At 39.6% G+C, this 18636-nt stretch overlaps 1 protein-coding gene across 2 annotated transcripts in view; it reads left to right on the top strand.

The window, feature by feature from the left end:
* The window catches only part of pde5ab (phosphodiesterase 5A, cGMP-specific, b), a 125655-nt gene that overhangs the window by 55450 nt on the left and 51569 nt on the right, over positions 1-18636 (top strand). For both annotated transcript variants that reach the window (XM_044097139.1, XM_044097138.1), the window contains exons 8-11: positions 7269-7336; positions 17254-17362; positions 17445-17529; positions 17862-18037. In XM_044097139.1, coding sequence (XP_043953074.1) covers positions 7269-7336; positions 17254-17362; positions 17445-17529; positions 17862-18037 — 438 coding nt within the window. The remainder of the gene's footprint in view (positions 1-7268; positions 7337-17253; positions 17363-17444; positions 17530-17861; positions 18038-18636) is intronic.

Below are 18636 nucleotides of genomic sequence, written 5' to 3'. Positions count from 1 at the left end.
ACCTCAGAAATGCAGAGTGATGGATCCTCTGAGAAATCAGAGGCAGGTGGCTTAAATGTAGTGAGGTCTGTAGCATGAGTGCTAAGGAGAGACGTCCCAAGTAGAACCTGTTGATTCATTCCATCTGTAAAATTGAGAAACTCTGGTCCAGAAGACATTTCTCCAAAGGTGTCTTGTGAATCCTGTGAATGAGTTGATGAGCAGGGAGGGGGAGAAGCAGGAAGGGAACCAGTCGCTCCGTCTCCAGTCGATGTATCCGCTTGATTTGGAACTGGTTGCTCCTGATACCAAGAGGGATCCATCCTAGTCAGAACTCCTTGAGCCTGTTCTTCTGAAGCGATGATGACGTTGCTGTCCTTGTTGATAAAATAAAAAAGGTTTGCAGTGAGTATCTTTATCCCATGTTTATTAAGATTGCGTATGCCTCTTCCAAAAAGGTGAAAGTGCTGCCAGTAGATCCAGAGGTTATCGATGAAGGTCACTGAGCTGGTAGAGCAGCTTTTAATCAGCCATTTGTTTATCATCTCCAGCCTGGAGTGTTTTTTGTCTCCACATTGAGGTGATGGAATTGGACCACTGAGAAATAACTTCATTTTTAATTTTCCCATAGTGTTCAGAAGAACATTAAAGTCCTTTTTCAGAATCTCAGATTTCTGCTTTGCCAGATCCTTGACTCCAACATGACAACTAAAGTCTCAATATCTGGCTGATCAGCGGTTAGAGAGAGAACTTTGTGAGTTAAATCAGACACAGTGTGACCAGGAAAAGAAATCACTCTGGTTTTCCTGGGATTGCAGACGTGACTGATTCCATTTACTGCTTCATCTCCAACAATAAGCACTTTTGGCATACCTTTCGTTTTCCTGGTGGTCACTTTGTCCTTTGGGGTTTTGGGGGGTGGATGTGTTGGTCTTGCCTCATTGTTGATGTTTGAAAGTGAGTGTTAGAAAAAATGATCTAGGTTCATTTACTTATGAGTTTAAGGTAATGTTTTCATATTATTTTATTGTGTGTTGTTTGTTTGACTTCTTTCTTTTGTGGTACATCATTAACTGTTTTTGGATGTTTGCCTGGAGGCTAGAAACATTTACACATTCCTGTGTCCTCAGCTGCTGTGGTCATTGGCTGATTGTTTTATTAGCTTCCTGTGAAACTGATTGGTAATGCTCAGCCTCGTGTCCTTGAAAGGGCATGTCCACAGAAGGTTCCGGATCATCCTGTAGTAAAGGTCTTTTGATCCATTGTGTGAAAAAGCCCAACCTCCTTCTTTGTAATCATAATAAAAGGAAGTTGGGGACTGAGAACCGGCGGAGTTGACCACAGACAGTGTTTGACGGCGGTTCTCCGCGTCTGGCTCAGCTTCCCTTTTCTGCAGAAAAGCAATTTGTGTTTTTGGTTGATTCCTTGCAGGTTGGGAACTAAAATAGACCCAACAGTGAGGTTTCACTCAGAGGCTCAGGCTGGAGTGCAGAAAATCAGTTTTTCAGTGGGATTCCCACAGAGTCAGAATGTTTTGAGGTTTGGGCTGGTCGCTCTGTCCTTGGAGTCGGTGGAGCTGTTTTGGCTGCAGCTGCTTGTTTGTTTTTCCTCGGTGGAGCAGGTGTTGAGGTTGAAGGTGGGTTTCGGCTCAGAGCCAGCCACACTGATTTGTCCAGGTGTTGGGTTCTCCCTGACAGTCGTCTCATCGGATCTGCAGTGTGAGACTTTTGCTTCGGCTTGGCACCCAGAGCGTTCCAGGGTGGGCTGCTTGATGCGAGGCGTACGACCTCTCCGTTGATTTGAGGAAGAGTTGTCTCATTTCCACAGTTAGTGTTGATCTCAAAGTTCACCTCCAGCAGTTTGATCTTCATTTCTATAGACTGAAGTCGTTGTATAATACTGCTGAGGTATCTGGGGTCGGCTGGGCTTGCCCTGGTTCAACTTGGAGATGAAGAAAAGTAGGTAAAAATAAAAGTAAGAAAACTCCCCAGTACTTTAGGTTTGAAGTAATCCAGTTATGATGTTGATAATGTAAATATAATAAATATATATAATGACTGATGATGATGAGTAGAATCCACCTGTGTGTAATCAAGTCCCCGTATAAATGCAACTGCTCTGTGATGGTCTCAGGTTGTGTTTAAAGTGCAGAGAGCATCATGAAGACCAGGGAACACACCAGGCGTGTCCAATACTGTTGTGGAGAAGTTTAAAGCTGGATTTGGATACAAAAAATGGTTTCCCAAGCTTTACACATCTCAAGGAGCAATGAGCAAACAATCATATTGAAATGGAAGGAATATCAGACCACTGCAAGTCTATCAAGACCTGGCTGTCCCTCTAAACTTTCATCTAGAACAAGGAGAAGAAAGATCAGAGATGCAGCTGAGGTGGGAGAGTCTGTCCATGGGACAACAATCAGTGGTACAATGCACTAACCTGACCTTTATGGAAGAGTGGCAAGAAGAAAGACATTTCTCAAAGATATCCATAAAAGGTCTTGAGTAAAGTTTGACACAAGCCACCTGGGAGACACAGCAAACATGGAGGAAGGAGCTCTGGTCAGATGAAACCAAAATTCAACCTTTTGGCCACAATGCAAAACGATATGTTTGGCGGAAAAGCAGCATAGCTCATCACCCTGAACACACCATCCCCACTGTCAAACGTGGTGGCAGCATCATGGTTTGGGCCTGCTTTTCTTCAGCAGGGTCAGGGAAGATGGTTAAAATTGATGTGAAGATAAATGGAGCCGAATACAGAAACATTCTGGAAGAAAACCTGTTGGAGTCTGCAAAAGACCTGAAACTGGAGCATAGATTTATCTTCCAACAAAACAATAATCCCAAACATGAAGCAAAATCTACACTGGAATGGTTCCCAAATAAACGCATCCAGGTGTTAGAATGGTCAAGTCAAAGTCCAGACCTGAATCCACTGGAGAATCTGTGCAAAGAGCTGAAAACTGCTGTTCATAAACTCTCTCCATCCAGCCTCACTGAGCTCCAGCTGTTTTGCAAGGAAGAATGGACAAGAATTTCAGTCTCTTGATGTGCAAAACTGACAGAGACAAACCCAAGTGACTTGCAGCTGTAATTGCAGGAAGCCTGGAAAGCAGCAACAGGTTGAAAAGTTCAAGGGGCCCAAGACTTTCGAAAGGTACTGTAGCTACTGACATAGCCTCAACTCGTATGTATATGTCCCTCTCAGGAACTCTCTGTCCAGACAAACTGTCTCCTCATTGCTTACCTCTCTCCCCTCTTTTTCTCTATTCTGTTTCTTTCCCTACCAAACATTTACCCAGAGATTAAGGACTTCTTCTGGCTAATTTTCCACACAGCCATTTTCATGCAGGTGTCAGTATTTCATGTCTGTATTTTTTCAACTCCATTATTCAGCAGATTTTAACACAATGTTTTCTACAGGAAAAGAGTTTCTGTCTTTTGGAGATGGAGTAAGAGGCAGTCAAGAAAGAGCAAGAAAATGTTTGCTACCCTCATTTTGCTCATGTGTGGTGTCACGTTGGGAACTGTCTACATGTCTGCTGTATACTCTATATAGTTTACTTTTCTATGCACTTACCTGTATAAAGACCAGGAGATGTTTAGCTTTAACGGACATTTTTATTCTTCAGGTTCGTTTTTTGTGGTACTCAAGTTGCTCTGAAGGAACATCTGGTTGTTATCTGTGTAAATGATACTTCACTGTATCTCAGTGTGTTGGCATTTGCAAGTATAATTGTGTCTGCCGGTGTTTACATAAATTCTCTGATTGGGTTTGAAATCTGCCTCGTCACTGGACATGTTTTTCCCCCACTAGTTTGATTCTCTCCAGAGGAAATAAGATGGAAATGAAGACATGTCCCCTGACACATCTGAGAAAACATTTCTCATAGTATTTCTGCACACACAGTCTATATTAATAGTTATATCCTTAAGCTATAAGCACATATAGATCCTGTAATATCTACGTGTGCTCGAACCTTTCCACATATCGTCACATTAACTACAGACAGGGATGTTAATTAATCAATATTGTTAAAGACAAATGCCTCATGGTTTTAAAGGGTAACTAAACATTAAATTAACTTTTATTTTTTTAGATGAGCTGTCTAAGAATGTTTTCATACCTGATTGTCTGGTAAACTTTGTTTGATTGGGAGCCAGAACTGCAACATTTGTTACATTTTCAGCTACTGTGGTTCTCTTTCACACTGCACTGCACTGCACTCTAAAAAGTGTTTTTGGCTCTCATCTTATGTATTTATGTACATTAATCTCATGTACGGTAATTCATTTGGTTTATTGATGAAAACTTCACTTTTTGCATTAAATTAATTAATTTATAATTCTCAATAACTTAATTAACTTAAAGGAACTTTTTACTTTAACCTTGCTTGAAACAAATGCATTCAAAGCTAGTTTTGTGACCAATTCAATTTCTTATGATCATCTAACTCATTTCATTAAGTCTATCCAACTGAATTTACTAAGTTTTTATAACTAAGATTTTATAACGTAATTCATTCAGTGTGTTTAACATGACAAATTGAAGTCACTCTTACTTAAATTCCGCTCAATTGTTGAACGGCTTCAACAATTGAAAAGTTGAAGCCATTACCAATTGAAGCAATTAAGTTGGGCCAATTAAGAAATGTGCTTCAATCTAAACTTAATTTGGTCCAAACTTGGTTGAACCAACTTAATAAATTCAGTGACTATAAGCCCCCATGAGGAGACTTTAGTCCTTAACGTGGCCGTCGCAGGTTCAACTCCAGCCTGATGATCTTTGCTGCCTGTCTTCCCTCTCTGTGATTACCCACTTTCCTGTCTAACTCCTCTTAAATAAAGACCACCTGAGCCAAAAATTCCAGGTAAAAAAGATCATTTATTAGTTTCCTTCTTTATTTGATGTCATCTAAATGATTTGAGTAAGACTGACTTAAATTTATTAACTTTGTTCAACTTGTTTCTTTTTAAAGTGTGTGTCAAACCAGCAGGTTACTGTGAGTCTTTTTGCCCCCTTTGCTTGTGGTGGCGCTGCATCAAGTACTGCTGAAGGAAACGAAATAAAATCCTCTGAAGAAGACAATGAGTGCAACATTCTTCCTCACAAAAGGCAAACAAAATTGGATGCCACTTTTGTCTTTGAGCCTTTTCTCCTGTCAGCGTACACACATACCTTTGTTTTGGTTGCATTTACCCAGAATGCCTTGCACTTTCAGTGGAGATAGGCAACAGCAGCCCTCCCGACCCCACTAGGGACTAGGATGTAAGAAAAAGGATGGATGGATGGATGGCCCTGCACTTTAGTTCATTTCCTGCTTTTGGAGTGATCTCCGGTCCGCTTGGCATTCATGTATTCATTCAAGATATGACACTTCAACTGAAGACCAAGAGTTTGTTTTTTGGTCCACAGAGTTCGATTAGGAATTCACATCTCCCCAAATGAAGCAGACTTTCCAGGCCAACAAACTAGCACTGGCAGAAAAAATGGCTACAGTTTTTTACCAAAGACAAAACAGAAATCCTATAATCCCTAAAATCTCATGCTACTCCATTTTTGTTTACATTTTCTGAAGAAGGAAGTCATGCTGTGTCTTCTTCAGCGGTTATTGTTTCCTTCAGTTGTTATTGGTGCAGTGCCATCCCAGAAGAGAGGGTGAACAGGTTTTTCCAAGGGTTTGGTTCCTGAGACAGAGTAAAGTGTAAAAACAAACTGCAGCAGCAGAAAATGTAACAAATTTTTCAATTTTTGTCCCCAATTTAACAAAGTGTACCAGAGTATCATCTATGAAAACACTGATAAAATGCATGAAAGAAACAGAAATTCCACTGCTCTCCTGTGATTCTTTTTGCTGTCCTGCCTTGTCAGGTACAGCTTTTCATGGATAGCTTCAAATGTGTCCTGGATTTGGTCCAATTTTCCATTATCCTGTATTATCCGGTTATAAACCTTCCTGTCTGTCACAGACCCCAATAAATGTCATAACATTTCTGGCTCCTTTTTCTGTTTAAAACATCTTTATTGCCCTCACCTAGATGGATATAGTACTACAGACAAAGCTGTGTGTATAGCATGTGTGCACAACTGGGAGACACATTATTCCAAAGTGAAGATGTTTCTTCCATCTTCAACATCGTGTCCCTACACTTTATTTTTTCCTACTTTACTTCCAGGCAGTGTGCATGGTTTTACTGTTGGATACTTTGTTGTGATAATATAATTTCAGGGTAGGATGTAGCTAATATGACTAGAGGCATATTTCATATTCCACAGAGGAGCTTCTCCCTAGAATGAGTTTGAGTGAACTCAGACCCAGTCTGTATTCTCTTAGATAAACTAAAATCTGCATTCAGACCGAATGCGTTGTGCGCATCAAAAAGGTGTACAACGTCTCAAGTTGGATGCGCATTTAAAGGTCAAAGTGTACTTAGCATTTAGAATTAGCTTCTGCTAAATATAACATTGTTGTAGCGCTCATTGCAGAACTGATTATCATTTGTGCTTATGGTTAGGATTAGCACAACTATGTTTTAGTTAGCGTTGCTGATGGAGATTATCCTTTCTCCATTAGGTTCTTAATGTATGAAGTTCAAGAAGAGTCAGTCAGTTCAATTCATAAATTCTATTTTTTAAGACTAAAATTCAGTGCTGGTCCATTCCCAGGGTTTCCTTATGGGAGAAGCAAAATGGTACCGAATTCCTTTTGTTGGCTTCCATCTAAGCTAGAGAGCATTCTCTAGTGGAGGGGTCTCAAACTCCAGTCCTCGAGGGCCGCAGTCCTGCAACTTTTAGATGTGCCTCTGCAGCACAGCTGAATAGAATAATTAAGGCTCTGGAGAACTGATCTACACAAGGAGGAGGTAATTAAGCCATTTCATTCCAGTGTTTTGTACCTGTGGCACATCTAAAAACTGCAGGACTGCGGCCCTTGAGGACTGGAGTTTGAGACCCCTGCTCTAGTGTCATTTCCTTTATAACCTTAGCTTTGTATCCACATACACGTGGGTACTATGTGTGTGTATGTGTGTGTGTGTGTGTACATATGAGCATGCAAGCAGCTAAAAGAGATAGAGGAAAACACAGAATTATTATCTCCCAACACTGCCCTTGGCATGACACTTAACCTCAGTTGCGTACTGATCTGGTATCAGTGAATGGATGTGTGCATGTTGTGAATGTGATTGGCTGCAGTGTTAAACACAATGAGTGGTCGGTATGACTAGAAAATGTAGCTTATTTGCTTATTTTCCAAGTCAAATAAACTTTTTTTATTCTTTATGTAGAATTCCTTCTCCACTGTGTTTCACATGGAACATGAGGAGCTGAGGGAAGTCCTAGATACACCCAAAAGGTAAGAGGATCCCCTTAGCTGCATGCTGTCCCAGATTGGTTCTACTCTACTGTCCACCATTTGCTACAACTAATGATTCCTTAATTTTGCAACCTACGCTTTTCCCTCTCCCTCAGAGGCCCTTTGATGAAATTTGTCTGACAGACACTTTCATAAAGTTTCATTATTATCATCCGGAGGAAAATGTATCTTCTTGACATAATATTGAAATCAAAAAGAGAAGCATGGAGCAAAGCCAGTCTCAGTATTCACAAATGTACCAAACAAGATTCACAAATGTACTGAACAACATTTTTACTTGTTGCTTCAGCCAATCATATGAACAGACCCCTCATTGGGGTAACTTAGCCAATCACATTAACCCATTCCAACAGCACATGGCTAAAACGTCTAGCTGTGTGGAAGTACAGACATTTTAGACCTCAGTAGGGCTTCTGGCAGCAACAGAGGAGCGGTAAGTGAAATATTTACCCTAACATATCTTGCTACTTATATCTTGATATGATTATGATGTGGAAACATTGCCGAATGGGTAACATTTTAAACTTTAACAGAGGAAGCAGTTGTTTCCCATTAATCAAGAGTCCAGGCACTCTGGACAAAGCAAATAGCATTGGACAAGGGACTGGTTTTTACCAAGCTAGTGTGAGTATAGCGATTGTGTAAAATGGACTGTTTTCCTGGGATGATGGTAGTTACTGTGGTAGGAGTTTGCCCTATCACCTGAAAAATATGGTAGCAATTCTTCAGTAGAACCAGCTACTCCATCTAGCTTCATCTTCCAAAACTGCAGATGAATCGCTCATATCGTTGGTGAAATCCTCATAACTTCTTCCATTCATCCATTTCCTTTACACCCTTTTCCCTTGTGGGGTCAGAAGGGGTGTTGGTACCTATCTCCAGCGAGACATTTCGGGCAAGAGGTGGGGTCACCCTGGACAGGTTGCTGGTCTGTCACAGGGCAACACTGAGACTGACAGGAAAAACACGGCATGCACACACACCTAAGGAGAATTTAGAAAAAAAAACAATTACCCTAACAGTCATTCTTTTGGACTGTGGGAGGAAGCCAGAGTACCCAGAGAGGACCCACCATGCACAGAGAGAACATGCAAACTCTGTGTAGAAAGACCCTGAGCCAGGAACCAAATTTATAGTATTTTCTGAGAAATACTTATTATTCAAAGCTTTTTTGCTCACAGAATGAAAGCACAGTAGTTCAATTTTATAAATAATGTAAATGGTTTTATTGTGTCAGTGACACTTTAAATGTCGTAACTCATATTAATTCAGATTCTTCAGAGTTATTGTAGTTGGTGATGGTTGTTGACAGGAAAGATCTCTTGCAGCAGTCTGTATAACAGTAAATCTGAAGAAGCTTCTGACTGAAGATACTCTGATTTCCCAAGACAGTTTCGTGAAGAGCATGGTCAGGGTTGTCCATAATTTTCTTGCTTTTATGAAGAATCCTACTTTGCATCATCATCTGCAGAGGTTCCACAATTGTCTTCAAAACAAAACCAGAACAGAACCAGCCTTCTTTATAAGGCTGTTGAGTCTTCTGAGGTTCCTGGTTCTGATGCTGCTACCCCAACAGATGATGGCAGAAGAGATGAAGCTCTCAACAACAGACTTAGAGAAGATCTGCAGCATCTTGCTGCAAACCTTGAAAGTTCTTAGGCTGTGTTCTCACTGCAGCCTGAAGTGACCCAATTCTGATTTTTTTGACGTTATGCGACCTGTAGCCGACCTTTTTATGACAGTCTTGACATGTGGCAGAAGCGCTCCAAAATATATATACACAGGTCAGATTCTTTTCAAATGCGACCCACTTTGGTATCTGACATGTATTTGATTCAAAGTGACCTACTGTCCAGGTTGCATTTATCTGACCTGAACATCACTGATACTCAACAAATGTCCCTATTCTGCATCCTGATATGCCCAAGCAGGAATAAAAACAACAATCATGACGGACTATAATGAGGGTCAGTGCTGCTCCGGAGTGCAGTAAGTATGCTGAATCACATGCGTCAACTTTCTGAATTTCATGTAGTGGTTATTGTTTTAAAATTTATGGTTTGTCCATAAGGGCTGCACAGTGGTGCAGTTGGTAGAGCTGTTGCCTTGCAGCAAGAAGGTCCTGGGTTCGATTCCTGACCCGGGGTCTTTCTGCATGGAGTTTGCATGTTCTTCCTGTGCATGGTGGGTTCTCTCCAGGTTCTCCGGCTTCCTCCCACAGTCCAAAAACATGACTGTCAGGTTAATTGGACTCTCTAAATTCTCCCTAGGTGTGAGTGTGTGTGTGAATGGTTGTGTGTCCTGTGTGTCTCTGTGTTGCCCTGCGACAGACTGGTGACCTGTCCAGGGTGAACCCCGCCTCTCGCCTGGAACGTTAGCTGGGGAGTGGAACTAGCAACACCTCCTGACCCCATTAGGGACAAAGGGTGAATAGAAAATGGATGGATGGATGGATGGATGGTTTGTCCATATCAGAATGTTGAGTGGCATGAATGATTCCTTGTTGGCAGCCACATTTATAGAAGCTTTTTTATTATTATTATTTGAAACTCAGGAGTCTTATAGTTTAGCCTGAAATTTCTTTCTGTTTGACAACATTGAGCAAGAGAAGGTTTCTTCTACCACATTACCTGCTCAGGCAGAATGTTGATAGAGAAGATTTTGCAATATAATATAAATGTGGATTAAAAAAGACATTCAAAAATATGAGAAAGTGAAAACTATTTCCATGAGTGTAAACAGTTAAAATGTGGTGCATGGATGTTTTCCACCTTCTGGATGTTATTTGTGGGTAAAAGAACAGGGAAAGAGAAAATAATAGTTGTGGAAAACATTCTGAGAATAGCTGAATGAGACAAAAACCAGATGTCCTTTCTTGCCCTGTTGTCCTTTAGATATCCTTCTCTTTTTCAACCAGCTTCCAGTGCAGTTTCTCCTAATCTAATAACTTCTGTGAATGTCATTACGTGTTTGTGCTGGATTTCCTCTTGGCAAGATCAAATCCAGCAAAATGGACATCTCCAACAGGGCCAACTTGGGAGGGGAGGGGTCCTGCAGGATGTTAGCTTTAACCAGCTCCAACCACAGGAGGCTTTTTATAGTGGCATTAACCAAGGCCTGTGGCTTTCCAGTGACCCACCATCTGTTTCTCCAAAGCAGGAAGTTCAGTCGAGCAAAACCAATGTTTATCTGACTCGCAAGATTCACAGACGGATCATTTCAAGTAGAAAAAGTTGAACAATTACGTTGCCCTGGATACAGAGCTGGATTGTGCTGCTATACAGAAATCTATAGCTGTACAGTCACACTTTTTGGGTGATGTCAGTATTGAGGCCTCATTTAACTCAATCGAACAAAGAGGAGGGAGAGAAAATGTGAATTGAGTGAGCGAGCAAAGAAACTAAATGCATGTGTGACAGCTTCCTTTACCCGTCCTGTCATGCACAACCAGAGACCAGTTGGTTAGATTTTATGCCATTTACTGAAATGAGTGGTCAAGAAAACACAAACAGCGCAGTGAGCTTCCCTACTGGTCCAGTAGTCACTCTGTATACATAGCAGAGCACTGAACAGACTGTATAATTTACAAATACTTATTACAGTGAGTTTTGACAAAAACAAATTTGTGACATTAGATCATATAGTGGTTTTGATAATACATCTTTAAAATGAATTTAATACAATTTGGTCTTTCTTTAATAAATGAAATAAATTAGAAAAATAAATACAGACAGCAGTCAAAATTAATTATTAAAGAACAATTACGAAACATATTTTAGGAAGAATTTCATGTGTATAGCCAATACCTGTTCCACATTTTCAGAATTTCAATCTGATTATGCGTGCTGAATCTAGTGGGAAATAAGATTTGATGAGAAATTAGCCTGAGGCTTTGTGCCAAGAAAGAACAAAAAGTTAGACACTCAGAAATAATGCCTTGGTTTCGTGTATTGGTGCAGACCACTGATGACTATGTGAAACAAGCTGGACGGTCTAAAATGGGAGAGTGACTCCCAGCTGTGGTTACATTTCTGCTAAAATAACAGGTAAAAATATGAGATCATGATGAAGAATTTCTGAACTTAGTTTACTTTCTTCACCTTCACTGCAACATATATTATGTACAATTTAACCAAAAAAATCGCTATGTGTGGGGAAAAGTATAAAACATAAAAAATACAATGTTATGATTGTAAACCATTGAACTAATACTTTGTTAAAACATCTTTTAATTTGATGTATGTCTGGACTCGCGGTGATGCTGAAAGATGAAATCTCTCTTCAGCTTTCTAGCAGCCTGGAGGTTTCCCACCTGTCAGGCTGCAAATAAAAAAAAAAAAACTTTTAGAAAACATTTTTTTATGTTTTTACAAAAAAATATACAGAATTGTAGCCAACACAACCCTTTAATTAGAGAGATTTAGGTCAGACCCATGCTCAGTTCCCAAAGATATTGCCTGCCTGTTGTAGACAATCAGTGAGCTACTCAAAGATTAATAAAGTGGAAAAATCTAGCCTACAGTCATCGGTTGTCTAGGATACATGTGGTCACACCTTTCAGCAGTATAGACACATAAAGGGGGTGTCTGTCATTTTTGTAGCAGCAGAGAAGTGAGTAATGACCCATTGTGCATTACAAAGAATGAAGCACATGGATATATCAAATGCACCAAAAAAAACACATTGTGTGTGGGGATGTGCAGGGGTGTGTGTGCGGGGGTGTGCGTGTGTGTGTGTGTGTGTGTGTGTGTGTGTACTTATGAACATTAAATATAGATCCAGATAGCAAAATATGAGTGAATCAGTGTTTAAATATTGCTGGGCAAGCACATTGAATCCACACATTGAATTGATATTGAAAGTGGTTGGTGACTTACTTGTGAAATGGACATTAGGGCTTTCTGACCCCAGCCACAGGCTAAGTATTACTTGTTCTTTTTTTATTGAAAAAAATTATCTTTTTTTTTATTAGTAGGACTGCAAGCATCTCCAGACTGATTCTGTCCTGCATTTTACTAGCAGAGCAGAATTGTTCCTGAAAGATAGGCTTCTAGTTTTTATAGTTGATGCATTGAACAGGAAGCAGGCACCAGTCGCTCTGCTGGTGCCTCTGTGTGTTAGCTGCTACAGCCGCCGTCACAGCTTGATCTCTAAAGAGTACCTCAGTGCGGATTGCACGCGCTTGTTTTCATTCAAGCTGGACACACTGGCTCACGCTAAAGCCACATAAATTAAATCTCCCGTTTTTCCCTCTGTATTCAGCAGGAAGATGTGCAGTGCAGCAGATTTAATTCATCATGCAGGGCCGGTCCAATGTTGTATGATGCCTTGAGCAAAATTTTATTTAGGGGGCCCTCTTGCTGCCAAGAACATCAGCACCTCTAACAGCATTTCACCATGGATTTAAATAAATATGCGACAGGGGCCTGGTTTAATTGGCCAACCTTCAAAGCAATTAGTGATAATTGTAATTTACTGAAATGTATTTGCAATTTGCTTTATTACAAATTCTCAAGATCATGAAATCATACAATGAACATTCCTTTGTGCAATCATGTCCAACTGTCCTGTTTTCCTAAAACAACAATAAAGCATCCACGTCAGTGAACAGCATCAATTCCCACCAGCTGTGACAGCATCAAGGGCCAAATCAAAACAATTCAACAATAAATTTAAATCTCACAGATCTACATAAAAAGAACACCAATTTCTCAAGTGCAGAGAAATTTTAAGGCTACTTATTTCTTTGAATTGTAATAATTCTGAAAGACTTAATTATGTTATTTGTTATGTAATTTAACATAGAGGTATTTAAATGACCAAATCCACTTTAGGCTCTCATAAGCTTTGAATAACTGTATGACTGACTGTACAGAGGAATTGAATACACAGTAGCAGAAAGTTGTAATGTCTATAATAAATATTTGAAACTCTGATGAGAAGTGATTACATGTAGCTGAGAGTAACCTTAACACTTCTACATATTGAGCACTTTTCCTTCTACACTGAAAAAAATGAACTTAGGCAGTTATTACATTAACAAAAGAATATCATGTACTTTTAACTAAATAATTTCATGTTTCAAACAAAAACGTGATACAATCATGTTGGACAAACAAGAAATTCAACAACTTTACGTTTATGATATTGAATCATGTTGAGATAACATGATTCATTATAGTCAGACTGATCTTGTGCTGAAGACGACGAGTGAGATCACAGGATATCACACAAGACCACGCGAGACAATCGTTTTTTTGTCTCAACTTGAATAACGTGTATTCAAGTTGAGATAACGTGATTCAATTTAGTCAGATTTATTTCCCTCCAAGGAGGGTCTAGCGAGATCAGGGTATCACGCAAGATTATGAAAGATCACACGACATCACTGTTTTACGCCTGGGAAAACTTCAAAGCGGTTTTAGCTACACATTAAACTATAGATATTTGTTTTTCTCTGCAGGGCAGAGAATGCACTGTATCAGTGCATTTAAGAACTGTAAAAAAATCTTTTTTTTTAAAATTGTCTTTGAATTAACGTAATTAAATCATGGAAAGGATTTCCACACAATTAAATAGCTTTCTTTCAGCATGAAGCATGTTTGTTGAGATAACTTAATTAAGTAGTGTGAAGGTACCACTGTAACATAAGTTGGTTTCACGGGTTTGCTGTGTTGGTGCAGGGGGTTAGCACGCCCCACGTTTGGAGGCCTTAGTCCTCGACACGGACGTCGCTGGTTCGACTCCCGGTGACCTTTGCAGCATCTCTTCCCCCCTCTCCTCACCCTCTTTCCTGTCTGCCTACTGTCGCAAAAAAATACGAGCCACTAGCGCTGCAAAAACTCTTCTGAGAAAAAAAAGGAAAAAAAAAGTTGGTTTCAACTAAATTGCCATTAATCTTAGTCAAGTAAATTATTTGGTCCAAAACATTTCAAATTAGTTGGACTGGCTCTTTTAAATTACATTGGATCCAACTATAGTAAATGAGTTGAATCAACCTTAATAAATTAAGTTGACCTAACACATTTGCTATAGGAGTAACAGAATTACATGGTGCTGAAATAAAGCAAAGTAATCAGATGGAAATCCTTTCCATAACCTTTTTATGTTCATCCAAGGAGTTACTTTTTTCAGTGTAACAGATAACAACACAACACATGTCAGGATACTTCCATAACCTTAACAAAGTTGAATCGGGGAGTGGAACGCAGCTTATAAATACATGTAGCCATCTCTAAAATGGCTGTTATACGACCATTATAGCTAAAATTTCGCTAAGTACAATTATGACAGAAATCACTTTTTTTGTTTTGAATGTCTAAGCACGTCTAAGCATATGATTGCAAAATCAGTGCCGAATTAACTTGTAGGGTGGGACAGTTTTCACCAGCTTTACATTACTAACCTGTAAACATGAATAGCGTCAGTGAATTAAGGAACGACTGCCGTTGTTCTGTCAGATAGCCATACATGTCAGAATAGCATACATATGGTAAGAGCGCATGCGCACGCATGCGCATTCTGCAGGAGGTCCGCCATATTGAGAGGAGTCGTCAGCTTGTCATACGCGAGAAGAGACACAATAAAAAGTAACTAAATAAATTAAATTTAATGCTGCTGCAGCCCCAGTAAACTACAAAACACGTCCTAAAACACGCCCTGTTTAAATTCACGTCCCCCACTTCCTTAATATTTTTGGGTTGGATAACATGTCTGCTAACTTGGATAGCATGTCGTGTATGAAAACGCAATTTTTACCAACACTGAAACTGGGGCAAAACCAGTGTTTCACTTTTGAAAAAAATCCTTATCTACGTCATGATTCTATGTTGCTGATTAAATAAAATCATATGGTAATGACAACGTATACATGTCTGAGCTAAGCGTATGACTATCTGACAACGTATGCTGAAACGTATGCAAACATATGCTGATCTGACAGATATAGCCATCAGTTTGTCATACGCGTATGACGATCTGACAATGTATGGCTATCTGACAGAACACCGTCTTCTTCCCCAAACGCTGTCTGAGGAGCGAAGGGGCGGGGCTCCTCGCTTTAGACCTCCTGGTGAAACGCTGTCTACATTTTTGTTCCTTTTGTTTTTCCTTTTTGATTTAACATGGTATTTCGGCCAATTTCAGTCAAAAAAAACATATATATAATACAATGGAATACTAATAATTTATATGGTGGCTTATACTCTTAGGCAAATTTTCTTGACTATATAAACAATGATGATTAAAATCTTCCACTTTATGGTGTTTCACACAAAATTTTGTGGATTGTAATTTCTATCAATTTAGTTTTCTTCTTTGGGCGGTTAGAATATATTTATATTAGTTTAGAACCAAAATTTGTAATTAATTTTTATATTTGGAATTGTTTAGATTACATTGGTAATTGTTAGACCCTCAAATTAATTTGAGTAATTAAGAACACACCAGGTGCTTGGTGGAGGTCTATTGTTTGGTAAATGTCCGGTGTGTTGACTAGAGGTTTTGTAAAATGATTTTTTGACCACTTCTTAGAGCTTGAAACATCAAATTGAGATTATTTTTCTTTTTCGACTAAGTTGTAAGACATTTTTAGTAATTATTTTGTCTCTACTTTTACCCTCTTTTTGTTTGTTTTAGCAGAGCGGTCCCAGAGCGAGCCCCCATTGTTACCTGTAAGTCCAGAACAGGCTGGTGTCTATTTCGGCTCGTTTGCTGGTAACAAGCTCATAGATTCTGCTCTGCTGGTGGCAAAACAAGGTGGAGGCAGTTAAAAGCTTGTAGAACTTAATTCCTCTTCTTGGTAACGGCAACAACAACTCCACATCTCGAGTCTCTAAAGCTAAAATACTTTGCTCTTCTTCTCATCCCCACACCAACCCATTGCTCTCTATCTGCCTACACCCAGATTCAGGCCAATAAAGAAAAGAACACAAAAGAGTTCATTCATGCATGTGGACATCTAGCCGCTGACCCATTGACCAAATCGGTCAGGGGGTCTGCATCTCCTCTGTGGTCTTTGCTGATGTCCTGTTCTTTGAAGGACCGGCCACTGCTCCTCCACAGATTCCTCAGAAACACTTTTTATTAGAAAGAAATCACAACCCACTGTCTTCAGCAGCTCTTCATGTAGTACTTGATTTAAAATGTGATAAACCTCAGCCAATAGTAAAATGTTCTCGGTTTAATTCTTTGTTGTTGCTTAGAACAAGCAGATGTCTGGTCTGCTTACAGATGGCCTTAATCAGATTTTATCCACGTTTTGGACTCATGATCCAACTAGAATTCCACACACAGATCCAACTTATCCCAGCATGTGTGCAACATGACAACTTGTCATTTTCTCAGATACTTCATCACATGGCCAAACATTGTCATTTTATAATGTAATGTCACAGTGCGATTAGTAAAATGTCATTTTGAAAACATGTAAAGTTATATATATTTGGCTACCAAGTGGCTACAAGCTTTAAAGGTATCAATGCGCACACAGGTTGTTTTGCTGTCTGTCATGGCAGAGTGGACTGCTCTCTGAAGCACATGACATCTTGTGCAAAGGGTCAATAATTTGTTCATCTGTTCATATTCTGTTCCTTTCACTTTAAACCAACTTAATGTTACGACTTAATGGCAAGCTGGGGACAATAAGGGGCTGACGTGTTCGGCATTGGTAGATAAAAATAAGTTCCTAGTGAATTAGGTACAGACGGGTAAATTAAATATATTTCAAAATGTCTCTTATAAATATGTCTCCCATCCCTAAACTAAATCCACATTCTGATCTGTCCAAATACAGATAGAAACATTTGTGAAGATGATCTTATCAGTTTATGATGCTTGGTTTGGTCTATTTGAATGTAACTAAAGGTATTTGCTATGTTGTGTGTTTTCTTCCTCAGAGACTGTGATGTCAGTCAGATAAACTACATGTACGCTCAGTATGTTAGAAACACCATGCAACCTCTCAACATCACCGACGTCACCAAGGACCAGCGCTTCCCTTGGACAGTCTGTGCCTCACACTTTCTCACTTTTCTTTACTTAATTTTTTTCCCAGTCCTATTAAGTAACACCTTTTGTTATTTAACAGTGTGAAAGCCCTGATCACTCCAGCAGTCGGATAAAAAGTTTGCTCTGCACTCCAATCAGAAATGGCAAGAAAGACAAAGTCATAGGTGTGTGCCATGTTGCTTTCTTTGTCTAATGGCCCAAATTGGGATTGAATCTGGTAGACCAGCTCAGGGTTCTGCAAGACAAGGGATTTCTTTAAAGAAATGCTACAGATAAGCTGTAGCATTTAGTGATAAACTCTACTACTCTAAGCTCTATAGCAATAAACTCTACTGCACCCATTGACTTTTAAAGCCTCATGACTGAAACATGTCCAGGGTTTTCCATAGTAGTGGCAGTTTAATGCTAGTGGGGATGATTTGCAAAATTTCTATGCAAGAACCAAATTGAACAATTTATGGTTTGTGTGTCTGCGTGTACGTGTGCATGCTTGTAGGTGTGTGCCAGTTGGTGAACAAAACGGACGAAGCGTCAAGCACCGTCAAGACCTTCAACAGAAACGATGAGCAGTTCCTGGAAGCGTTTGCCATTTTCTGTGGCCTTGGCATTCAGAACACACAGATGTATGAGACTGTGGAGAGAGCCATGGCCAAACAGGAGGTCACTCTGGAGGTCAGCCTTGCTTACTTTTCTCAGATCTGGAAGAAGAACACACTGGACCCCGCCTAGTTCAGTGTTCAAAGAATTTTTGTGAAAAGTAACTCCAAATTATCTGCAGAACATTTGCAGATTTTTTTTGTAGAGCATATCTCAAATATTTGAAAGAAAATGGGAAGCTGAATGACACAGTATTGGCTGACATTAAAGAACCCAATCCAGGCATTCATTTTCCTTGGCACTGATTGGCTGTACCCCCAAAAATGGAGATAAATAGAAGTGTCATGATCCAATATTGAAATTGGAAATTGATTTGATATCACTGATTTCGAGTATCAACTACTCATGATTACAGTAACCTATTAAACACAGCACCAGTGATGTCAGTAACGCCTTAATTTGTACTGACGTCGGACCACTTTTTTCAGTAACCAGTAATCTAACGCGTTGCTCTTTCAAATCCAGTAGTCAGACTACAGTTACTTATCAAAATCATTTTAGTGTTACTGTGCGTTACTATCTTCTTTTGTTATTTAATCGTATTTCCTCTACTCGTCTTGTCGAGTGACCGACGTCTCTATGCGACAGAAATGTAAACAATGGAGGGAGATGCG

The sequence above is a fragment of the Gambusia affinis genome, linkage group LG18 (genome assembly GCF_019740435.1).
Source record: "Gambusia affinis linkage group LG18, SWU_Gaff_1.0, whole genome shotgun sequence".
Classification (NCBI taxonomy): domain Eukaryota; kingdom Metazoa; phylum Chordata; class Actinopteri; order Cyprinodontiformes; family Poeciliidae; genus Gambusia; species Gambusia affinis.
Note: the sequence above shows the minus strand (reverse complement) of the source record. Positions and strands in the feature narration are given on the sequence as shown.